At 39.9% G+C, this 25,898-nt stretch overlaps 1 protein-coding gene across 1 annotated transcript in view; it reads right to left on the bottom strand.

Moving 5' to 3' along the window:
• Nucleotides 1-12,452: 12,452 nt before the first annotated feature.
• Nucleotides 12,453-25,898, bottom strand: part of znf804a (zinc finger protein 804A) — a 257,781-nt gene continuing 244,335 nt past the window's right edge. Inside the window, exons 3-4 of the mRNA XM_059966067.1 lie at nt 21,290-21,420; nt 12,453-15,903 (exon numbers count right to left, since the gene is read on the bottom strand). Of these exons, the coding sequence (XP_059822050.1) occupies nt 12,453-15,903; nt 21,290-21,420 (3,582 nt within the window). The remainder of the gene's footprint in view (nt 15,904-21,289; nt 21,421-25,898) is intronic.

The raw sequence follows: 25,898 nt of genomic DNA, 5'->3' as shown, positions 1-25,898 counted from the left end.
GTGCTGACACATCCAGCCCTGAGACACCAGCCAAGGCAATTTGATTCCAAACAAACAGTTTATTGATCATTACAGAATGTCTTTCAACCTTTTCCTATCCATGATTTCTTTTTCCCTGCCCCTTTCCGAATGTCAGTCCACAATGGAAACCCATATCAGAATCAGGTTTAGCATCACTCACATATGAAATGATTTTTTTATATTCGCGGCAGTAGTACAGCGCAGTACATAAAAATTACTATAATACTGTGTAAAGGTCTTAGGCACCCTAGATACTTATATATCCCTAAGACTTTTGCACTGTACTGTAAATAAGAATCTAGGCCTGCATTATAGGCATGTAAAGAGAAAATAGAGGGACCTACAGTATAATGGGACAAAAATGGTCACATGCATGTGGCTGCTGAGGACAGTATTAAGGTATTAAATGAGTATATGGCATCAGTCTTCACTAGGGAGAAGATACTTCCAAACTAATAATAAAAGAAGAGTTAGTTGAGACACTAGGTACATAAAAAATTGATAGCTTGAAGTATTAAAAAATGATGGCTGAATTTAAAGCAGTTAAGTCACCAGGACTGAAGAGGATGTGGAAGATGCAGGAAGAAAGTATGGGTGACTAACAAAAATCTTTCAATGCTCTTTGGACACAAGGGTGGAGTCAGAGGAATGGAAATGGCAGATGTCCATTCCTTTGGTGTAATACAGTGTAAGGACAAACCCAGGAGCTGCACATCAGCGTAATTTCAGTGATGGAAAATATACCAGAAGCAAAGTATTTGATCCTGGACTAGATTAACAGTTATTAGGAGGAAAATGGACTAGTTAGTGCAAAACAACATGGATTTATAAAGGGTCCATTGTGCATCCACAATTTGTAGGTACTGGACTGGCTTGTGGCTAATGTGGATGGCTGAAGAGGCCTATCCATGCCCAAGACATCCTTTGGCAGTGTGGACAAAAGGAGGAAACCACGCTGGGTTGGAAGTCGTTGGCTTGAGCTTTCTTGGCCATCCATTTCTCTGCTGTAATTGTCTTTTCTGCCTCATGTGTCACTGCTCCCTTATGAAAGGGGGAGTACCACTCAACCCGATCCTGGGCAATATGTGGCTGGGTTGAAGCCAAAGGCTTTTATTGTAGTTTTCAGGGTGTTTTTAGAGTGTCTCTTTTGTTGAGGAGCTTTCTGAGGCAGACTGTGCGGAGATGGTTCAGTGTCATGGCAAGCCGTTGGTACACTTTGCAGGTGTAAAGCAGAGTGGGAAGTACTATGTCCCTTTACACCTTCAGCTTTATCTGTAGACTTATGCCTCTTCTGTTCCAGGCATTGGTATAACGTCTGCCAAAGTCTACACTTGTTTTGTCGATCCTGGCATTTACTTCATCATCCATGACGAAGTTCTCGGACAGTGTGCTGCCAAGATGCATGAACCTGTTTAATGGGTTGAGTCTTTGACTATTAATTGTGATGTTTGGCTCACTGTATGATTTCCCTGGAAGTGACTAGCGCATTACTTCAGTTCTCTTGGAGTCAAAGAGTTACTGAAAAGTACAGCACAGAAACAAGCCCTTCTGTCCACCTGGACTGTGCCAAACCATTTAACTTGCATACTCCCATCCACCTGCATTGTTACCAAAGACCTCTATGCTCCTACAATCTATGTACCTATCCAAACTTTTCTTAAACATTGAAATTGACCTTGCATGCATCATTTGTGCTGGCAGCTCTTTCCATGCTCTCATGACCCTCTGAGCGAAGAAGTTTCCACTTTTGTTCCCCTTAAACCTTCCACCTTTCACCCTTAACTCATGACTTCTGGTTGTAGTCCCACCCAACCTCAATGGAAAATGCCTGCTTACATTTACCCTATCTATACCTCAATCAAATCTCCTCTCAATCTTCTACATTCCAAGGAATAAAGTCCTAATTGATCTTTCCTTATAACTCAGATCCTCCAAACCTGGCAACATCCTTGTAAATTCTCTCTGTACTCTTTCAACCTTATTGGTGTTGATGGTAAATGGATTAGTTAATGCAAGTTAGCATGGACTTGTTAAGGTGAAATTCTGATTAATCAATTGAATATAACTTTTTGATGTATTACATGGAAATGTTGTGTCTAATGGAATGTTGTGTATGTGGACCTTCATAAGGCTATTCATGAGGTACGTTAGCAGATTTATCAGCAAATTAAAATACGTGGCATGAAAGCAACATTGCCTGTATGAATATTAAACTGGCTAAGTAACAGGCAACAGAGAGTCATGTTGAATGTTTTTTGAATTGGAGGAAGACAGATGTTGGTGTTCCCCAAGAATTGATTTTAGGGCCATAGCTGTTTATTAATTATCCAAGACCTTAAGTGTGCAAGCCAAAATTTCTAAATTTGGAGTACTTAGCAGTACTGTAAACTTCAATGTATATGATGATAAATTACAGCTTGATAAATTTAGTGAAGAGAAATTTGAGTTATTGCATTTTGTAGGAAGAATGAGGTGGAAAAAAACATTAAGGATCCTATTCCAAATGGGGTACAAGACAAAGGGTCCTGGGTACATTTGTGTAAATCTCCTTGAAAGCAGAAGGGCAGATTGTTAATAACCCATAGAGTCATACAGTGTAAAAACAAGGAAAATATGCTGAACCTCTATGAAATAAAGATTTGGCTTTAGCTGGAATATTGTGTTTAGTTCTGGTGGCTACATTATAAAAAGGATGTGAAAGCATTAAAGAGGCTTCATGAAACATGTAAGAGAATGGTCCCTGGGAGAAATACTAGTTACAAGAAGCGATTAGAAGGGTGGGAGGTCACTAAGTGTAGGCTGAGCGGAGTTTTTTTTTTCCAGAAATAGTGATGTGTCTCCATGGGGAGGGGGTCTGAGAGTGGGGCACTGTTACACTGTTCCCTTTTGTAGAAGCATCAGAACCTAAAGATTACAGGCAAAAAATAACATGGGAGACAATTAAAAGCTGCATGGGGAAAATGCCTTTTTTTAAAAATACGGCTCATAGTTGGAATCTGGAATGCACTGACTGCAGATGTGGTGGAGGTTGGTTCCATTGTAATCTTCCAGAAGGAATTAAATGAATAAATGGTTGAGAAAATTTGCAAAGCTAGCAGGAAGGAGTGGTGTTTCAAACTAAAGATCTGTTTTGGTAAAAGCAAAGTGAAGGCATGATTAGCTTTTGGCTTTTTTCTGTGATCTCCTTTGGCAACTTGGTGTCATAGTTTACTTGCTGGAGCTTCTGTGCCTTTCAATGTGTTGCTACTTTGAAGACGCTGCGAGAGTACAACTCAGCAACGAATCCAACTGTGATCATTAGTCTCATGATTAAGGTGCTTGTGTCTTATAGAATGAATTCCTTTTCCATCTCTGACATCAAGTGTAAGGTAAGCAATGTCAATTAATGCTAAATGGTGGCAAGAAATCAATCGATTAGCAAATTAATTAAATAAAACATGATTTTATCCATGATAATGCTATAACTTTAAATCACTTCCATTGAAATGATTCTGAGTTCTATGGTTTTCTGAAATATAAGAAAAAATCATGCTAATAAAAGCTTAAACTTATTGTTGGCAGTGTAAGAAGGTGATGCTTACATATTTGTAGGGCAATTTCATGTGTTGATTTATAAATCTACGTATTTTAACTTGGAAGGAATCTACACGAAAAGAATTAGGCAATAAATTTCATTTACTAGTATTAAAAAAATCTGCTAGCAATTGTAGCATTCATTCTGGCTGTTGGTGGTTCAATTAATAATTGAGTGAGATAGATCAGGAGGGTGTGCCAATAAGGTCAGTTGAATGGTGTTAGTGTCACAAGTACTAGAAGGCATCCCAGCTAGCATTTAGAGGGCAACAGGAAAAGGTCAAGCCCAGCCCCAGGATTGACTGTGATCTTCTCTCCATTATTTGAATCCCTTACGACCATGTCACATTCTAGATGTAAGATATCATAATGGAATATGACAAGGGTAAAGAGGGTTTCTTCTTTTTGTTAACTAGCAGGAATGCTAATTTACTGATAACGAGAATGGTATTCCTTTGTAAACCAAATGGGGATTAATGTTCTTTCTTCTGAGTCTGTAAGCTTTTGTTGACGGGCTTTTGGGCAGATCGGCGCGAGGGGGTCGAGAGAGAGGACGCAATGCTGTAAGCTGGGCGAGGATCGGACCCCAAAGGGGGATCCGAGGCCGGGAGATTCTCCGAGGAGGGGGGGGGGATAAAGCTAGATGTGCTTGGTTGACCACTCGGAGGGTCCTGAGCTGTTTGGAGAGTCCGAGGAGTTCGGAGGGTCCTGAGCTGCGAGTCGAGGAGTTCGGAAGGGATCGAACGGTGGCCAGAAGACTTCAGAAATTGAGCTCCAACGGCTGTGCACGAAGTGGTTTGGACTTTGATAAGTTTGGCGCCTTTTCTTTAATTTTCTCTTCATATATACTATCGTTATTAATCACTTAGTTATAGTAACCTTTATAAATTGTACTCATTTAATCGCATATGGTGTACTGTCTGTTTTTGGGTGAGGCGGGGACATCACACAGCATCCACACCAGCTGATTACCCAGTTTGGCGGGGCCGAAGGCTGCTCCCCCTAGACGAAATGAGCTGAGCGAGCCTGAGGCGACCCAGGGGGTTACATAGGGGAATATGACAAGCCAGTGGGCAGGACCTGTGACACTGAATTTCAACATTAGTCTATTTCTTCAGGAGATAATGGAGGAATTTTGAAGCAGTGTAAGTGCACAGGTATCCAAGGAACTGACTAAAGATAAGAAACATTGCAAAAAATTAGAATTGATGACACCATATATTTTCTTATGTTTTTATTTTCAAATTTACATTTTTATATAGTGCTACATAATCAACCAGTATTAACTGTAAATCAGTTGGAGGATCTTAGTCCACGTGAATCCTTTAGCTTCATACGAAGATCTGTTTTACATGATTGTTGATTGCTACATATGTCTTAAGAAGGTCAAAGCCTAGGTAAACATAAGACCAACTGCAACGTAAACTGTTCATAAACCTTTTTTGGAAAATAGACAATTTTCAATTACTTGCTGCAATGTTCACACTGATTTGTATGTGAAAGATTTATATTAACTGATACTTCTGTTTGTTAAATATTGAAGAACTTATCCCTATTTATGGAACTATTTTGGTTCCTAACTAGATTTTTGTCCAATATTAGGTACAAAATTATTTCATCTGGTTGAAGTTGAAACCCTTGAAATGTAATTTTAATTGTACAGGAGAAGCAAGTCTTGAAATGGAAGAGATTCTTGCAAAAAGACACTGGAAGAGTTGGTAAAGCTCTTTAGTATGAGAATAATATTAAGCAGGGTCAGAAAAAATATACAGATAATTATATCCTCTTAATTACACACGTTTTATCTCCAGTGAAAATTCATTGTTTCAATTGTTTGGCTTCAACAATAATGGACCCGATATGAATTCATTTTTATTGTCTGGAACAGCTTGAATATTAATTAGTTCAGATCTTTGTAATATTTAGAACATTTTGGATAAAGTAGTGAGTAAATAAAGAATGATTGTCTAGATCAGAAGGATTTCCATGTGAAAACAGGCAGAATATGTTAGCTCATGAATATTTATACTTAATCAGTTATTATTACATTTACAACAAATGCTCAAATCATTACTGATGAGAAAATTTATGATTTTAGTGAGACTATTATGGGGTCACGTTTAATGCCTTTCATTATATTATATCAACAACCTTTCATTATTTTTCTCTTGTCCTGATTGGGCACACAATGGAGTAACAGCATAATCAAAATGTGGTACTCAAGGCGCCATTTTCATTTTGGTCAGTTGATAGAAATTATATTTTACATACAGAGGAGAATTTATTTATTTATTTATTTATTTAATGTTTTATTTACTCTTATGATTTTTATTGCTTTCAGTTGATGAGGGAACAGACATGATGTCTACGTGATAGCAAGTATCTGTGTAAGTAACCGAACGATTTCACCCATGAATTTATTTTCCTTTTCCGGGGAAGGATCGAAGTTATGTTTCCTGCTCTTCTCAGGGCTGAGACCAATATTTCCCCAGGAAGCATAAACTCAATTTCCACTCTGGTATATAAATGATCTGCATTCAATCTTAGATTTTACATTTCAGAGCAATATACTTTCATTAGAATTAATGCACTGTCCATGTCTAACTCTTATGGAATCTTATGGAAGATAATCAGCTCGTTCTTTCTTCACTGATACTGTGTACCTTAAGATGTATTTGCAATATTTTCTGGTTTTGGCGGAGTCGGGATCATGCTCCTATTCAGTAGATATAGAAAATAAATTATAAAGGGTTTTTTTGAAAAGCCTCTTAAAAATTGACCAATGCGAAAATTTATTGGCATACCACTTATCAATAGACAATATCCTGTGCGTCAAACAATATCTCAATTTAGAATGGGCTGAACAAGGAAGAAACTTCCTTGTTGTGAAATGTGCGTCCAGTCAATTTGTAATGAGGGAAATTAATGAGACCAATGGGAAAAGAATGTCCAAAGTCGTTTTCAAAAGTTGTAATGCTCTCCAGTTCAGAATTGTGGAAGTGTCTTCACATGGAAGTGATTTGCCCCATTAGTTTTGTGCTGGCTCTTTGAACACTCAGCCAGTCAACACCCCCACTACACTCTCCCCATAACCCTGCAACTTCTCATTTGATAATTACTCTGGAATTTGCTTCCTTCACCCTTTCAAGTGGTAAATTCCAAATCACAAAGATTTGCTGCATTAAATAAAAATCCTGTAATATCCTCTCTAGATCTTAGCAATGAAAATGGCAGAGAGCCTGCTTATTTTACACTTGTTACTACTCTTGAGGCAATCCATAGCAACCTATTATTGCAACTCTTCTTAGACAATATTCTTTCTCTGAACCAATACGTTCTGAACGATTACAAGCAGAATGATGTATGTTTGGCATTGGCATTGATGTATGTTACACCTGTAACATTTTTAAGATGATGGAAAACTCTATTTATTCCTTTAAAGAAAATGCTTTCTTTAAAGCATTTGAGAATCAGTTGGGTTTTATGAGATGGATGGAGGTATTATGGGGTAGAAATGCAGCTTGTGTCTCATCACTGTTTTAAACTGAGTTGCATACAGTGAATTCAACTGCTCACAATGGCATTGCAGATACTCTGTGGGTGTGTTTAGTTGTGTTTAAATGCTGCTGGCGAACCATTAACTCTAGTATTGACATAACAAATAGTATTGCTGTGAAATTTGAGCCAGAGAGCATTGAGATATTCAAAAAGACTGAAATCCTTCACATCCCTGCTAAGGCTTTCAATCAGCTAGCTGGAAGAAATCCTGCCCAACTACCAGGAGCACATCACCTGTAGCATCAAAAGACCACTTGACCACTACTACACTATCATCAAAAATGCCTATTGTTCCAAACCTCGACCACTCTTTGGAAAATTTGACTATCTGACTGTCCTTTTACCTGTTTAGGGAGGCTACAAAGCAAAAGGACAAAGATAAGAAAACAAAGAGATGGTCATGGAAGGTGGAAGAGTGGCTATGAGTCTGTGCAGTGGGCTATGTTCAAGGACGTAATTGAATATGCCATGGTTGTCATGGACTTTGTAATGACACGTGGATGAGTGTGCATTCAGAATCTTCCTCAAGAAGAAGCCCTGCAGGAACCAAGAAAGTCACAAACTGCTGAGGGTGGCATTTAGGACTGGTGATTTTGGTATGTATTAGTCTTGTACTACGACAGGTAGAGGTATGGCCTCTGGAAGGCTACCACAAATACAAAGTGACAATTCTGGACTAAACCTGAATCACAACCTAAACCTATTCAAGCTATGCCAAGGCTTGAATGCCATTAACACCTATAGGACTAAACCAGGCAATATCCAGTAAGTTTTCATCCCAGATGAGATCAATATATCTTATACTCACTTTGACTGACAAAATATGGAGGCATTATCACAAACTCCCAGAGCATTCAAAGACCCTGTGATCTCAGACTCTGAGGCTGATGTGAGAGCATCCTTCAGAAGGATGAATCCACAGAAAGCATCTACATCAGATTGTGTACGTATCCTTCTGCTGAATACCTGTGCTAATAAGCTAGCTGGAGTGTTTACGGACATCTTCAATCTCTTGCTTCAGCATTCTGAGGTACCAGCAAGTTTCAAGAAGGCATCAATAATACAGGTGCCCAAAAAGTATGTGGTAACCTGCTTCAATAGCTATTTTCCAGTAGCATTTATGTTCACTGTGATAAAGTACTTTGAGCGGTTGGTTAGGAAGCTTATCAACTCCTGCCTTAGGAGCACCTGGATTCACTCCAGTTTGCCTACCGCCACAAGTCAACAGTAGAAGCCACTTCATTGGCTCTTCACTCAGCTTTGGAACATCTGAACAATGCAAATGCATACATCAGGATGCTTTTCATTGACTCCAGCTCAGCATTCAACACCATCATTCCCTCAAAATTCATCACTATGCTCCATAACCTGGGCCTTGGTACCTCCCTATGCAAATAGATCCACGATTTCCTCACTAGCAGACCCCGGTTAATATGAATTGGCAACAACATCTCCTTCACAATCACCACAGAGGTGCACCACAGGGCTGAGTGCTTAGCTCCCTGCTTTGTACTTATGATTGTGTGGCTAAGTGTAGTTTCATTGCCGTAATCAACATATAGGAAGGAGATTGAAAATCTGACTGAGTGGCGCCATAACAGCAGCCTCTTACTCAATGTCAGCAAGACCAAGAAGCTGATTATTGACTCTGGTGGGAAGAAATCAGAAGTCCATGAGCGAGTCCCCATCAGAATTGGAGAGGGTCAGCAACTTTAAAATCCTCAGTGTTATCACTTCGGAGAACCTGTCCTGGGCCCAGTACATTAAGTGCAATTACAAAGAAAAAACGGCAGCACCTCTAATTTCTTAAGAGTTTGTGAAATTCAACATGACATCCAAAACTTTGGCAAAATGTTGTAGATTTGTAGTGGAAAGGGTATTGACTGGCTGTATCACAGCCTGGTAAGGAAACACCGATTCCCATGAAGGGAAAATCCTACGAAAGTAGGATCACTAAGTCCATCACTAAGCACTTCTACATGGAACACTGTCGCAGGAAAGCAGCATCCATCATCAGAGACAACCACCACCCAGGTCATGCTCTTTTCTCACTGCTGCCAGCTGGAGAAAGGTACAAGACTATCAAGACTCACACCATCAGGTGCAGGAACAGCTATTACCCCTCAATTATCAGGCTCCTGAACCAGAGGAGATAACTTCACTTAACTTCATCTGTCTCATCACAGAACTGTGCCTGCAACCTATGGATTCACTTTCAAGACCTCTTCATCTCATGTTCTGAATACTTATTTCTTATAATTATTTCTTATTTTTTTGTATTTGCACAGTTTGCTAACTTTTGCACTCTTGTGGTCCGACCTGTTGGTGCAGACATTCATTCATTCTACTGTGGTTATTAGATTTATTGAGTCTGCCTGCAAGAAAATGAATCTCTGAGTTGTGTATGATGACATTTATGTGCTTTGATAATAAATTTACTTTGAACTTTGTATTTAAGTTTCTTAACAACACCACTGTTGTTGGCCAAATTAAAGGTGGTGATGAATCAGTATATAGGAGGGAGATTGAAAATCTGGAGGAGGGAGTGGTACCAAAACAATAACCCCTCATTTAATGTCAGCAAGGCCAAAGAGCAAATTATCCTCTACAGGCAAAAGTAGCCAGGGGTGCATAATCAAGTCCTCAATAGGGGATCGGAGGTAGAGAGAGTCAGTAGCTTTAAGTTCCTTGGTGTTGACATACCAGAAGATCTATCCTGGGTTATCAGAACAGTGCCTCTATTTCTTAGAAGTTTGAATAAACTTGGCATATCGCCAAGAACCTTGCCAAACTACTACAGATGCACAATGGAGAGCATCCTAACTGAATTGGACCACGGCTTGGTATGGAAACACCAATGCCCAGGAATGGAAAAGTCTACAGAAAGTGCTGGATACCGCCCAGTACATCACAGGCAAAGCCCTCCCCACCATTGAGTACGTTTACATGGAGTGCTACCATAATAAAGCAGCATTCATCATCAAAGACCCACACCATCCAGGCCACACCATTTTCTCACTACCACCATTGAGCAGGAGGTACAGAATCTGGGGGACCTGCACAGCCAGCTTTAAGAACTGTTATTACCTGACAATCATTCACCACTACTCTGAAATAATTCTACAACCTATAGATTCACTTCCAAGCACTCTACAATTAACGTTCTCAGGATTATTTTTATTTGCAGCATATCTTCTTTTGGTTGATTGTCAATCTTTGTCTATTTATGTATATTTTCATAAAATTCTATTATTTTTTCCCCTCTAAATGCATGCAAGTAAATGAATCTCAGGCTAGTAAATGGCAACATATATATAGTTTCATAATAAATTTACTTTGACCAATGAACTATGAAATAACTACATGTGCAGATAGCTACAGGGACCAGGAACCGACGGTTATTTTTCTCACAATCTAAACGGGAAGAAGATGATGTTATCCACCTGTAACGAACTGTGACTCAGGGATCTCAGATGAACCATGTTGCCATTGTTTTAAGAAGGGGATAGCTCATCTGCTACAAAGATATCAATTTTTATTTGATTACCAATCTGAACCAAATTGGGCCGCACAGGAGATGATAATGCAGGTAAAGGTATCGGGTGTAATTCAGAGTAACTAGGGGGATTTTGCCTTTTAGTATCACTGAGTGTAAAAAAAGCCCAATCATTTTAGTACTACCTCTCCTAATTAAAATTTACGAGAACACTGCTGGCTTTGGAAAATATAATGCTGTTCTGGTCACAGCTCTGAGGATTATTTACCTGATAGTAAATAGAAACGGTAAAATTCTGCTGGCTTCTGACTTTATTTATATGCAGCAGTGAACATTACTATATCCCTAACTGCATCATTTATGTCACATGACAGAATAATAGCCAGATTATTACTTTCTTGTTCAAATTCTGCTGCAGAATGCTCATACACTGTTGAACATTGGACCCCATTACAAACTGCACTTCTTTCATATGAGGAGAATCTCCACTGTCAGTAATGCTGTCATTGCAGGAACAGTGTTGTCATGCTAGTGTGCTCACTGGAAAATGTTCAAGTGAATCTGCAGGAACAAATAGTCCTCTGCTTCCTGGCCATTGACAGTTTAAGCCCCATTGGTCATAAATAAGTTGCAATGCAGTACTTAACTGTGCAGCTCAGAAAAAAAACAATCTCTTAACTGTGCTACCAAAACAATTTCATTATATTGACTTTCCCCATTTACAATGTTTAGAAAGGGACTATTTAATTGATGGCTGTTAATGATGAGTTACTAACATTCTAATACTGATGCCTTGATTCCACACTGAAAAGGGTGTCCCTGAATTTATAAACTGGAATAATATGGATGTTGTGCAGGCAGAAGGGATTAATTAAGAAGACATTTAATTAATTCTGTACAATAGTTTTGGAGAATGGGCCAGTTCCTGTGCTGTACTGTTCTATATTAACAGAGAAATGCTTAAATATGATTATATTGCATTGTTTCTCTGAAGATATTTGCCATGTGCAGTAGCTTATTTTAATGACGCAGCCTTATATTATTCGATTAAGTTTTCCAAGGAATAACACAGTACAAAGAATCAGGAAATACTGTGCTGCGAACCAATCACGTTGTCAGAAAGCTGTTTTTGGTTACAAAACAGAAGTTTGCATCTATGACAACATTATGGTAATGAAGAGAAGAAATCGCAGTGAGTTACAAGGTGACAAAATAATATTGAATTCAAGTGACATTTCTATTAAACTTGAATGTAGTTATCAAAGTTCTGATATCATTGACTGCATAAATGTATGTGCGTACGTGTGTGGACACAGCAATTTAAATAGCGCTATTGATCTTGTAGTTATATGTAGCATTACAAACATCAGTGCAGTGGGAAGACATGTGAATATACACAGCATTCACTTTATAAAAAAGCATATCACAAATAGTCATGGAAAAGGAGAAGTAAATCCTTATCTTAATCTTTGAAAATGCTTGGGTTTATGCTCTAACTTTATGGATATTTATTTACATTACTGTAAACACGACCAGCAGTACATCAACATTAATACTCTGTGGACTTCAAGTTTTATAGCAAGTTTTGCAGCAAATAGGAAACGTTCCAGTTCCAACAATAAGATGGAAGAAAGGGATTAGTATGACATTACTTACAAGGTATCATTTATATTTCATCTACCACTTTGTAAAAAATATTGGAAACACACCCAAAATTGGTAATGCTATCATTATTTACAGACCTAATGAAAATCCTGACCTGGATTCCAGGTTATTTAGGAAAACGTCCGTACAATTTCATCATTTACGTGGGGGCTCCTGTTAGGTGCAGAAAATCCTGGGTGGAGAAAGTGGAATTGAGGAAGTGGTGGAGAGGAATAGCTGGTGTGTGAAGCGTGAGTAATGGGGGTAACAAGGTAGTAGCTGGCAGTGGGTGGAGGGCAAAGTGATCTGGACGGAGGGCACAAGCCGGGATGATGTGAAGTTGTGGAGTGGCTAGAAAAGCTGCAGGGCCTCCCGGATAAAGGGCAGGAGCTAATGAAATGTGGGCTACCTGTGGTGGGAGAAGGTGAGCATGTGGAACAGACTGTAAATGGGGCTGTATGAATGACCCAGCAGCCAGGGCAGCAGCAGTGGCTGGGTGATGCTGGAGCACTGTGCGGTGAATGGTTGTAATTGATGCAGTTGTCACTGACTGCTGGCGAGAGGACGGACGATGCATGGGAGCTGCTGAAGCAGGCGAAGGTGACTTCACTCTGCTGTCCAGCTTCTGCTGCTCAATGTGCTGCTGAGCTTGGATCTGCAGCTGCCTGTATTTCTCGATTTCTTCCGGTGCGAAGGATATTGTTTGAGAAAGCGGGGAGAAAGGTTTCGACACTGGATCTGACTTGGGAGGTTGTTTGCCAATAAGTACCGTTGCATCATTCTGCAGGACTTGCTGGGCACTGCAGCGTGAAACATTTGAGCCATCTTGAAGCCATGTTCTTCCTCCGTGTTCCTCACGTGCAGTTTCATAATGGCAGAGAATGACTTCATTTAGAGATGCCTTAATATCCTTAATGCTACCCCCACATGAGTCCGCCTGCTTCTGCGGAAATGCATCTTTCTGTAACAAACCCTGCTTTTGTGCTTGCTCACTATGAGGCAAGGCGGTATGGTCATCTACAACAAATGAAAGCCTAGGAAATAAAATATCCCCTGAAGGGCCTTTGTGATTAATCCAAAAACCACGTTTCATATGTTCATCAAGGTTATGCCCATCACATGCTGTCATCTGGGGGACTGGCCTGTTCAGGAGATGATTGTTTGCCTTTGAATGATTATCATCTACAAATGGCAAATCGGCCGCCGAACTGAAACCTTTCCCCGTCACGACAGGAGAGGTGTTTGTCATATTTATATCTTTCCCTGGACACTCTGGTCCTGAAACTTTGCATGTGTTCTCTTGAAATGAAGTGGAGCAAGGCCGCAACCCATCTGGTGATAAACATCTTTCTCTCTCTGATGTCTGGCTCTTTAAAGTGTGCATGGGTTGAGATTGTTGCTTTAGTTGGTGAGATTCTTTTCTACCTTTGTGGTTGAAGGCTGCACTGGAACTACACACCTGACTCCAACTCCTATATGATGCATTAAGGCCTTGTTTATGGTCTCTGTCTGGTGACGAAGAATATCTATGCTTACACCGCTTGTGATAGAATATGATGGCTTCAGAGTCCAGAGAGGCACAGCCTCTCTTCTTTGAATGGATCTGGCAAGAATGTTGTTCTTCATTCAGTTGACTGGAATGCTCCACGTCTGGAAAAGAATCGTTGCCATTGCCACGAATACTTTCCTTTCTTTTATACAATGGTGGTGAGTCTTCTGCAGAATTCCTGGCCAATGAGCACTGCTTCTGTTGTCTGTAGCCAGTTGTCCCATTACCCGATGGAAAATCATTAATCTCCTCATTGTTCTCGTGACTTGCTCTCTTTCTTTCTGCCTCATTATTTGCAATAAATACTCTATCATCATCCTTATTTATCAAAATATTTCTTTTTGAACTGTCACACTCATTATTTTTACAGAAGCCATCCAGTTTCTCTGAAGTGTCATTGCTTTGATCAAATTTAACTTCAAAGTGATCAGGGCTTCCTTCTGAATCCTCTACTCTCGTTTCTCCTTGCCCAGCTCTGCATTCGGCACTGTCTGTGACATGTTCTTCGTCAGTCAATTGAGTTGGTCCTGAAGTACTGGAGCCTTCGCTAACCTCGTCTGTGTTTCTAACTTTCCACTCCCTGAACACTTTTCTCCTTTTCAACTTTTTACATAAGTCTGTTTGCTTCCTCTCTCCTTTACAGTTTTTAAAACGTTCTGCAATTCTCCGTTTCCTTCGTTTATGTCGTACGTGCCTGGAAGACCTTCTGTGCTTTTTCAATTTTTTAGGTTTGCAATGAGGTATGCTTTCTCTGATTTCTCTAATCTCTCGCTCAGCCCCATCATGGTGATGCTTTAATCCAACCCCTTGTTCATTACAATCACCAAGATCACTTCTTTCAACAGAGCGATGTCTCTCATCACTACAGGTACCACCTTGTGCACACAAACTTGGGCTGTCTAGCTTCGTATCAGAAGAGCTATTGAGGACATTCCCTTTAGCATTAACATTGGACATACCTTTTTCTTTTAGTGAACTCTGGGTTCCCTCTAGATCATTTAATTTGCATTTAATCTCTTCTGCACAACCTTTAGCTTTGGATGACCTAAAGTCAAAATATAAGGGGTTGCAGCAAAAAGTTATGGAAGGTTGAGTTTTGGTAAAATGTAACATCTCCGAAGGCCACTGAAGTACGGTTGAGTCATCTTTACTGAGCACAGGAAAGAAAGGGGCACCTGGTCTTCTACACAAGCAAGGATTGCTTTGCATACCTGCAGTCTCGGTCACTATATTTTCAGAACAACAATTTTCAGGTAAATTATGGTGGGAGTCTTCAGTGATGTTAACCTTCTGGGTTAGTTCATCAGGTGGAGTGCTTGCTTCACCTTCCACGAGTGAAGGTGTCTTTTGGCTGCTCACGGTCATATCTTCACTTTTGTCCTCATTAGGACTGAAATTCTTTGACCCTGCATGCTCTGTGTCTTTTTCTTCCTTCTGATGTTTGTCCTGTTTTAGTGATGGCACAGGCACCAACACGGGAAGCTTTGGTCTGTTCTTCCATTGAACTTGAGGTGCACTAGAAGAAACACTGGTCTCCTTTACACCATTGTCATTATCTGTTATTACCAAATTCAGTGGTGCTTCTTTAACAGGAGTCTCTGCAGTATTGTGACTATTGTTTTGCTGTTGACGCTCACTGCTTTCCAAATCAACAACAGTCTCTGCTCCAGAACCTGCCTGCGTGTTAGAGGTTTTGCTGCCCAGTTTGTGTTTGTGGATTGCATTCTTCTTACTTGCACCCTCTTCACTGTTCTCACAAAACACTGCTGCCGATGATTCCAATTTAACAGGGACTTTTTTGGGAAAGGAAAAGGAGAATCCTATTTTCTTTCCACGGACTTGCTTGCCCTGTTTACAATGTTCAGGCTTCCATATATCAGCTGAATTGCTTGCGGACAGCTTGTTCTTTCCTCTGTTGGCTTCCGCTGAGCTGGCAGCCATCCCACATTCAGGATCTGTTGATGTTCCTTCAATGTCCAGACTTGCACACTGCTGGATTTTCGCCGGGGGATTCTTTACAGCAACAGTTGTTGATTTGAACATTGGGCCACTCCCTGGGGCACTGGAATACAACAAACAAGGTGGGAGTGAAACACTGAACCAACTTCATACAAGTATAACATTTACATCAACCTAACTGAGAGCAGGAAACAAAATCAAGACAGAACGCTTAAGCAGCCTCATTTCTCTCAGCAGGGAGTTCTCTGAAAGTAGCAGGACTTTAGAACTACCAAGTAATGTTCAATTTCCTTCCATGTGTTAGTTTCTAAACGGGTTACATCAATAAGTAGATTGCTAATAGGAACCATTACGGTGCATAGCATTTTCAGCGAGCGATAGCACTTCTGATAAAAGTGCTTGTCATGTCCATTCTGGGGCAGCTCACACACCCTTGGTCCCTACCACAGAACACCGCTTCAACAGGCAGGCTAACCCAGATTACGGTAGCCAGTGGGCCAATTCATTGTAGGGTAGATTACATTTTATAAAAAGTTGTGTAAAACACAAAATCCTGTAACTCAAGATCTATATTGTCTCTTGACAAAAAGAGACACAGGGGTGGTTCATCTTGAGATATAAACTTCAGTATAACTCGCAGTCATAACATTCTGGGCAAAGTGCAGTTCTGATAATGTTTTGTATCAGCAATCTGGAAAAGACAAGACCAAGGACAAAGCTAACTTGTTCTGTTATTTTCCTATGAAGCTAGATCTAAACTAATCAATGCTCTATTCAGCATCAAATTCCCATATTCATGAAAAGCAAATGATCCGTGTGGGAATCTCTGATAACCATCTCCTGTGGAATCTCTGATAACCATCTCCTGTACGTCAAAGCAACTCAACACGTTGTGTCTGGAGACGTATCTAATGGAGAATGCCAGGATGCACAAATATGAAAGTGACAACTCAACTGGTCCGTGATCAAAGGAGCATAGAACGTAACTAGAGGCAGAAAGATTATCCAGACCTGAATTCCTGTCCCATTCGAAAAGAATATTGTTTTTAACCTTCATGCCTCCCTGCACTCACTTCATACCACCTAATTCCAAAAACTGGTGATTTTTTTGTTCAAAAGTTATGTTTCCCTTTATGATTCCCTTTGTACGGAACGATTGGGAATGAAGAAAAGGCTGTTTCAGAGAGAAGGTGATCTATCAAAAATCAGACTCTGTAGGTCAGGCAGCATCCGTGGAGGGAAATGGACAGTTAGTGTTTCAGGATGAGAGCTTTCATCTGGACTGGAAGATATCTGCCCCTAGGTGGATGGAAGCTTATTGCTGGATTTCTAGCCCTCTCAGTATTGTGGTCACCTTTTGTGATATCAAAGCCTGCACTGATTCTGAAAGATTTAGCCACCACAGTGATAGATCTTCCTGACAATTGTAGTCCAATTAAAGTACGGTTCAATAGTCAGCAAATTTTAGGAGCATAGTGTTAACACGTTTGATTAAGATATATTTTCATCAGATCCAATAAAACTCTAGGTTACTTTTTTGAAATATTGAAGGTTTTTTGCATACCAAAATAGAACCATCACTTTATAAAATCTTTTTTGATAATGTTGATCCATGAATGAATTTACATTTGCAGCTAGATTCGGGTAGAGATTTTTAAACTAAAAATTATAATAACTAGATTAATTTCCTGCCTGGTATGCACACTCAAGACCAAAAGAAGCTGAAGGGGGTTGTAAATTTTGTCGGCTCCATCTTGGGTACCCAGCATATCTTCAAGGAGTGATGTCTCAGAAAGGCAGCATCCATTATCAAGGACCACTAGCCCTAATGGGCATGCCCTATTCTCACTGTTACCATCTGGTAGGAGGTACAGAAACCTGAAGGCACACACTCAGCGATTCAGGAACAGCTTCTTCCCCTATGCCATTGGTTTCCTAAATGCGACATTGAACCCTTGGACACTACCTTACTGTTTTTTAAAATACCGTATTTTTGTTTTTTGTATGATTTTTAATCCATTCAATATACATACACTGTAATTTATTTATTTACTATTATTTTATTTTGATTTTTTTCTTCTATATTATGTATTGGATTGAACTGCTACTGCTAAGTTAACAAATTTCATGTCACATGCTGGTGATAATTCTGATTCTGATTCAATTACAAGTTCTAGCCAAAAGTAAAAATGTTAGACCTTTATGCAATCAGCCAGGTAATGTTCTCAGGCCTTTAGTTTCGAATCTCTTGGGTGCATGAAGAATCCTTTGATAAAGGAATTGCTCGAACCATTACACATCTTGTAATATACGAAATAATTCCTGCCTTGTTAATTCTACTGCATAGACTGCACTTGGAATTGAAGTGAAACCAAACATGAAGTGGCACAGAAGGAAAAGAAATAAAGTGTAATTAGCTGATTATGAACTGCAGTATTTTGGAGAGTACAAATTTTTGGAATGAGTTATGGTAACACCAGTAATCTTCAAAAATCTACTCTATTTACAGTGCACTGATAAAAATATGCTCTTGAAAATATTTTAATGTATCAATATTTAAACATAATTAAAATTGCTTTTAGAGTACTATTGGCTTATTGGAATTAGTATTTAATTTCTATTCTATTTTTGATCTGTTGTAAAACATTTATTCAACTGTTTTACATGGAATTTAAACTGCATACTCTCATGTTGTGGTAACAACTCATATGATCAATTTAAATGTGTAGTGTGCTCTATTGGTTAGTCCTGAAAAGGGGCACAGGGATAAGGGTGTACATGTCGCCGTTTGTCACACAAAAAATACAGCATGCTAAATTTGTGCCTCCTGCTTATTATCCGGATTTCAGAATACAGCCTAGCATCAACAACATTGATAACTGGCCTCGCCTCTGCAGGGTGGCCTGTATTTGGAGTGGGGAGCTCCATTAATATCCAGACTGGGGAATTTAAAGTTTGAACCCTTTAAAGGACTGTTGTACTGTGGCTGAAGATGGTGATGATAAACATCTTGACAATGGGCCTAACCTGGAAAATATTCAAGAGTGCCATGATGGGGTATAGTGCCAGCTCAAATTTCTAAAGATGCTGTGGGAGCGTTGGCACAGGAAATTCCACACAACTCCATCACTCTCACGGGACAAAGTAGTTCATGGTCACCTGAATCAGTGGGTACAGTAGATCCTGCAGTACGCCGTCCAATGAGGTAAACAGGTCGTGTAACCCTTGAACTCATTGTGGGGAGGAGAAAATGAAGAAATTTCTACTCATATGCAGTTGCCCTTCACATTCACTTTGTGCATTCTGGTTTACAAGCAGCAGATTACGTAGACCCTCTTCCTCTATCAGTCCTTCTCCTCAGTTACTCACCTTATAGCAGGTGATGAGGACTGAACTAGCACAATGGGGAGGACAAAGACAGATACAGATCTCGACACCCACATTGCCATGGATGGTGGGGCTCTCCAGTCCAAGTCTGGCAGTGCTTGAACGTGACTTTGAAAGCCACTGACAGCGTGGGCATCATCCTGGATTTGTGACTATTTTGGGCAGCTGACAATGTTGAAGGTAAGATGCAGCTAGTTCACACATTTCTTCATTGAATTGTCCCCTAACATCCCAGGTGGATATGACTTCCCACTGAGAGCAACGTAACACAACAAACTCTTCAAGTAATGTTGGTGTCAGTGGAATGGACGAGAGGCAAAGGTGCCCTTGCTTGATCTGAAGATACATGTAGGTACAGTGTGAATGGAGAATATTAACAGTAAGATTGACCAATTAATACCAAATCAATGATGTTTTCTGTTAGAGAATATGTTCCAACAGGAACAAATGGAATTAACATAAATAGGCAAAAAACGTTTGACATGGATATTGTGGCTGAAAGGCCATTTCAGTGTTCAACAACCAATAAGACCGGCAAATGGGACAAGCTTAGGTGGGCATCATGATCAACATGGACGAGTTGGGCTGCAGGGCCTGTTTCCATGCTGGGTGACTCTATGCGAACTGATGCGAACTGCCTACTCTTGCTATTCCCAGCTGCTGTTGTCCTTGCAAACTCCAACAGCTTTATTATCAGGACAGGCATCACATCTTGCACATATCCACAAGCATATTACTATGACAGCAGTAATCATAAACTATAGAAATAGTAACCACACAGGAGAGAATTCAGCCCATTAATTCTGTACTAACCCTTTTTGAAAATAGTCCAGCTGATCGTGCACCCTCACCTTTCACCCAGAGCACAGAACTTTTTTACCTTTCTGATATTTCTCCAGTTCCTCTATAAAGCTTAACAGTCAGCTCTTGCCTCACAACTACCCTAACTCTAATTAATTGTTACGTTGAAGCAGTGTTTTCAACAAGTAAATTCTTTCATTTATTTTCTCGCCTCACTAAGGTAGAACTCTTCACGTATACCAAAAGCACTTGCAAATTGGTACCGATGTGCTGTGGGAAGCATTCTAACTGGCTGCACCACCGCTGGGGGGAGGCATTGTGCAGGACTGGAAACCGCTACAAAACGTTGTCAGCTCAGCCAGCTCCGTTGTGGGGACTAGCCTCCCCAGCATTCAGGAGACATTCAAAAGGCAATGCCTCAAAAAGGTGGCATCCGTCTTTCAGGACCACCTTCACGCAGGACATGCCCTCTTCTCATTGCTGCCATCTAGGAGGATGTCCAAGAGCCTAAAGATATGTATGCAACACTTCAGGAATGGCTTCTTCCGCTCTGCCATCAGAAATCTGAATGGTCAACCAACACTTACTCAGTATTTTCCCTCTTTGATTGCACTACTTATTTAATTTATTTTATATAATATATACTTATTGTAATTTATAATTTTTATTATGATGTACAGTGATGAACAGCTGCCTCAAAGCAACACATTTCACAACATATAACAGTGATGTTAAACCTGATTCTGAAGCTAGTTTAGCTTTTTCCCATCACATTCCAGTAGCCTATCACTGGTCACCATGCCTCCAGGTACTGTATCATCTGTAAATCTGTTTGCCCAAATCAAAGACATTACTAAATATTAAAGAAAGCTGTGGTCTGAGTTCTGATCCCTGGGGAAGTCTGTTCTACACCTCCCTTCAGTGCAAACAACAACCTTTCACTGTTTTTTATTATATAACTAATTTTCTGTCCATAATGTTACTGCCTTCTTTATTCCACAAATCTTGCTGACAAATCTATTATGTGGTACCTTACCAAGCCAGTTGAGACTGACTTCCTTCCACCATTCATATCCAGCTAGCAGGAAGTCTTTTTTTTGTGTATCGCCTGGAATTCCTCAAGAAATGAGTAAGTCATTTGGCAGTTTATATGCAAAGTGTGGAAGTGTATGAAAGTGTCTTGCATTAAACAACTTTCTCCCTCAATTTTTAAGGATGGTAACTAATTTGTCACAAAGCTTCTTTAATCATGTCTGTGCTGGTGCCTTCACATTTGAACATTACATTACTTACTAACTCACCAGCGCACTTGCTTTCTGAGCTCCGCTAACTCATGTAAACGTTTGAGTGCTTTTTCCTGTTTCTTTTCGTCTTTTCTTGACTTGGAAGCAACGTTGCGGGCAAACTCCCTCTGCTTCAGTTCTTTAAGTCTCTGTAAAAAAAATGGTGGAATCAATATTAATACAAATGAGCAACTGGCCTTTATCATACAGTGCAAGTAATCGCTGTTTTATTCAATGTAACAAAGCTAATGAGCTACAGCGTGATACAGAGTGCAAGAGATATGAGCTGACCTTCTATAATTCTACAATAACATTCACACACACCTAAGATTCATTGGACCAAGTTTTTTTTTAATCCACTTGTTTGCTGTAAGGATTCTAACTGAAGAAGGCCTGTGTTAGCTGTAGTAATGGGCCAAAACACACGACTGGCCCTATATTGGAGATAATTTGCCAGAGAGATGGCAATATAGCTTGTACAAGGAATAGACAGAGTAAAAATAAACAGCCATTACAATACGAGGTAACTTCTTGGGTCATGCAAATAGGAGATTCATTAGCCATCCACCCAAGTGTCCTTGACCTGACAAAGCTTGATGGTGGCCGCATTTACTTCCCTAGCCCTGACATCTTTCACTATGAAGAATTAAGACAAAAAAGTCCACAGGGGTAGGGAATACATTGCCTTGTATTTTTTTGTTACAATTTTTGTGAATGAAGTGTCCATTCTCCAATGCTGTAGCTTCAGGCGTTTTAAAAATATTTATATTACTGACGTATGAAGTTACTTGCTGATTTTTTTAAAGTAAATTGCCAACAAAAGTGTGCTGCCACAGTTCTACTCTGAGCACCATTTCTTCCAGTTTCTTTCAAATAACTGCCAGTGATCTGCATTTGCTCTCAGTTTAAGGAACCCCTAGACCAGGGGTCAGCAACCTTTACCACTGAAAGAGCCACTTGGACCCGTTTCCCACAGAAAACACTGGGAGCCGCAAAACCCGTTTGACATTTAAAATGAAATAACACTGCATACAACGTTTTGTTTTGCCTTTATGCTATGTATAAACAAACTATAATGTGTTGCATTTATGAAATTGATGAACTCCTGCAGAGAAAACGAAATCACATTTCTGCATGCAACAAAAACATTTTGAACTCCGAAAAAAAGACGTTGGGTTGAAGGTTACTTTTAAGTAAAATACTCAACGTCTATTTGAGTCCTTCTTGTATTTATGAAAAATGCCAAACTTAAATTTGCCGCCAGCAGCAAACCAAAAATAACGTCAGCCAGCTGTCAACCTGAAAAATAAAAGGACTATTTCACTGAACAATGAAAACATATGAATATAAGTAAAATAATAGGCAATTAAAATATTTATCATACTTGGTCAGGTTGACTCACACCTGACAATGCAGTCGTATTCAGTAGGGATGGATCGATGCTTAGGGGAGTGACCGGGAAGGATAATGTGTTTTTTTCCTCTCTGAACTCACAGAAGCGTTTCCCAAACGATGTTTGCATTGCGATGATTGCAGAAAGTAAATACTCCGAATTTATCATGTCGTGACCTTGTTTGAACTCTCTCAAATTGGGGAAGTGAGACAATGTGCCTTTCTGTAAATCTCTGGCAAGCACTGTCAACTTGCGCTCGAATGCCAAAACATCCTCCAACATGTGTAGGGCTGTATGTCCTTACCCCTGAAGAGCTGTGTTCAGCGTGTTCAGGTGCGCTGTCATGCCTACCATGAAGTGTAGCTTTTCCAGCCACTTTGGCTGTTCCAGCTCAGGAAAGGTGAGCCCTTTGCTGCCCAGGGAAGTTTTCACTTCTTCCAGAAACGTAACAAAGCGTTTCAGCACCTCCCCTCTGGACAGCCAGCGATAAAAACAAGTTGTAGCGGTGTGCTACACGCAGTCAGTAAACTGCAGTCAAAGATAGCTTTATTCGAACTAAACAGCCTTGCTTTTAAGCCTCCCTCAACCCGCCCCCCATGGGCGCGGATGCTGCAAAAGACACGTACTCACAAACCCCCGTAGGCTATCTCCCTTAGCCTGAACGCTGGCTAATTGTGAGCCGGTTTGGATGTGTCAGGAAATGGGTCGCCACAACGTCTTATTTAGATTGTACAAGATCACCATAATCTTCAAATTTAGAATTACATTTCAAAAACTAACAAACTAACATAAAATACATTTTAATTAAATACTGACCAATTATTTCCCAAAGCAACAGGGAGCCGCAGCACAGACGTAAAAGAGCCACATGTGGCTCCGGAGCCGCATGCGGCTCTTTGATCTCTGTGCTGCGGCTCCCGTGGTTTGTTAGTTTTTGAAATGTAATTCGAAATTTGAAGATTATGGTGATCTTGTACAATCTAAAAACATTGTGAAGACCCCGTTTCCTGGCACATCCGAACTGGCTCACAATTAGCCACCGTTCCGGCTAAGGGAGATAGCCTACGGGGGTTTGTGAGTACGTGTCTTTTGGAGCATCCGCGCCCACGGGGACGGGTTGAGGGAGGCTTTAAATCAAGGCTGTTTAGTTCGAATAAAGTTACCTTTGACTGCAGTGTCTTTATTTTAGCGCTGCGTGTAGCGCTACACCGCTACAACGTGTTTTTTATCGCTATTAATATACATCACCACTGCCAATGCCTGACACCCGCCAGTGCGCGCTTTCTTTTAATTCTTCGATCCAAGGTAGGCTACCTATGGAGTAACCTTCAACCCAACGTTTTTTTTTCGGAGTTCAAAATGTTTTTGTTGCATGCAGAAATGTAATTTCGTTTTCTCTGCAGGAGTTCATCAATTTCATAAATGCAACACATCATAGTTTGTTTATACATAGCATAAAGGCAAAAAAAAACGTTGTATGCAGTGTCATTTCATTTTAAATGTCAAACGGGTTTTGTGGCTCCCAGTGTTTTCTTTTCTGTGGGAAATGGGTCCTTATTGGCTCTTTCAGTGGTAAACGTTGCCGACCCCTGCCCTAGACAATGGGCAGTTTGTTAATTTGGTGCTTGCGTGCACCTTAAAGAAACAGACCTGATTTACCTTTTATGCTGTAAAAAAGTCAATAGAGATTTAGAAAAAATATTGGACAATTTCTATAATATGTGAACAACTAGTAATCTTATTTTTTAAGGTAATAGAGCATGCAAGCCTCAGCAGGACTATCATGTCCACCTCTTGCATGTGTTACAAAGGTAGCCGCAGAGAGAACAGCACTTAAGATTCACACTTTCAGGAAATGTGCATGTATTGTTAAAGATAAAAAGAGAAAAATTTGATTTCATCAACTTCAGCTGAGAAAAGAACTTTCAAGGTTTTTCTACTCCATGAAAAGTATAAATTACTTATCCAAACTATGAAGCAGATAGTTAAAGCCTATAAATATGAAAAAATACTTACTTTAAAATAGAGTAAAACTTGCAGAGATTTCTATTTATAGAAATTCAATTAATATTGGTATTTCAAAACAAAATCAATTTAGTTCCAGAAAGTGATGCAGTTCACCAGTAAAATAGTCAATAAGATAACAGGAAAACATTGGTGCTCAAACTAAAATCAGTAACAACACTCTGCCCTAATTTACAAATGTCATGTTGCACTTAACTAGAAATTGACTTTTCCAGTAGCTCTGAATACACTAAATGGTAATTTCAAAATTTCCTTTGAAGTCATGGTTATGGTATCTAGTGAATTACTTATCTTCCCACCCATTCAAACAATTTCTTTATCTGAGTGGAATATTCTAAATCAAATTCAAAATATCTGCACTATAATGAAATACAGAGGAAGAGTTTTTGTTCAAAGTTCTGCAGTAACCATTCCTGAACCTGGTGGTGTGAATCCTGAGGCTCCTGTACCTTCTTCCTGATGGCAAAGTCATCTAGTGCATTTCCCTCCACTTAAATTACTTCAAGAGATAGTCCACACTTATTTTCAAAAACCTGTATATTTATAAAATAAAGGGATAATTTGTGTGCACAATTGCCTATTGCATTGGCTGAAAGCTGCTGTTAAACAGCAGCAGCACCCCACTGCACTCATTGTCTTTCAAATAGGTGATCTGCCTGCCATAGATTCCCGTTAACTCTAGCAGTTGAATTTTCATGGCACGTGTGAAGCTTTGCTAATGCTTCAACTCCCAACTTACTTTAAACTTTTTCCACTGTATCCCCTGTTATAAATTTACCAGTAACTCAAAGGGTAATTTCAGTGGTATTGCTAACATCCTATAGGTTTATAATATGAACTGGTTATTGCTTACCATGATTGAAACACAGGCATCAGATTATCAAATTGTCAAGAGGGAAGGTGAACAGCCGGATGTCGTGGTCCAGTTAGGGACCAATGATGTGACTAGGAAGAGTGAGAAGGTCGTGAAAGGTGAGTTTAGGGAGCTAGGTGCCAAGTTAAAGGACAGGACCTCCAGGATAGTAATCTCAGGATTGCTACCAGTGCCACGTGCAGGTGGGTTTAGAAATAGTAAGATAGTGCAGATCAACATGTAGCTGAAGACATGGTGCAGGAGGGAGGGCTTCAGATTTATAGATAATTGGGCAGTTTTCCAGGGAATGTGGGACCTGTTCCGAAGGGACGGTTTACATCTGAACTGGAGGGGGA

The sequence above is a fragment of the Hypanus sabinus genome, chromosome 4, assembly GCF_030144855.1.
Source record: "Hypanus sabinus isolate sHypSab1 chromosome 4, sHypSab1.hap1, whole genome shotgun sequence".
Lineage (NCBI taxonomy): Eukaryota > Metazoa > Chordata > Chondrichthyes > Myliobatiformes > Dasyatidae > Hypanus > Hypanus sabinus.
This window is presented reverse-complemented; position numbering and strand designations above follow the sequence as displayed.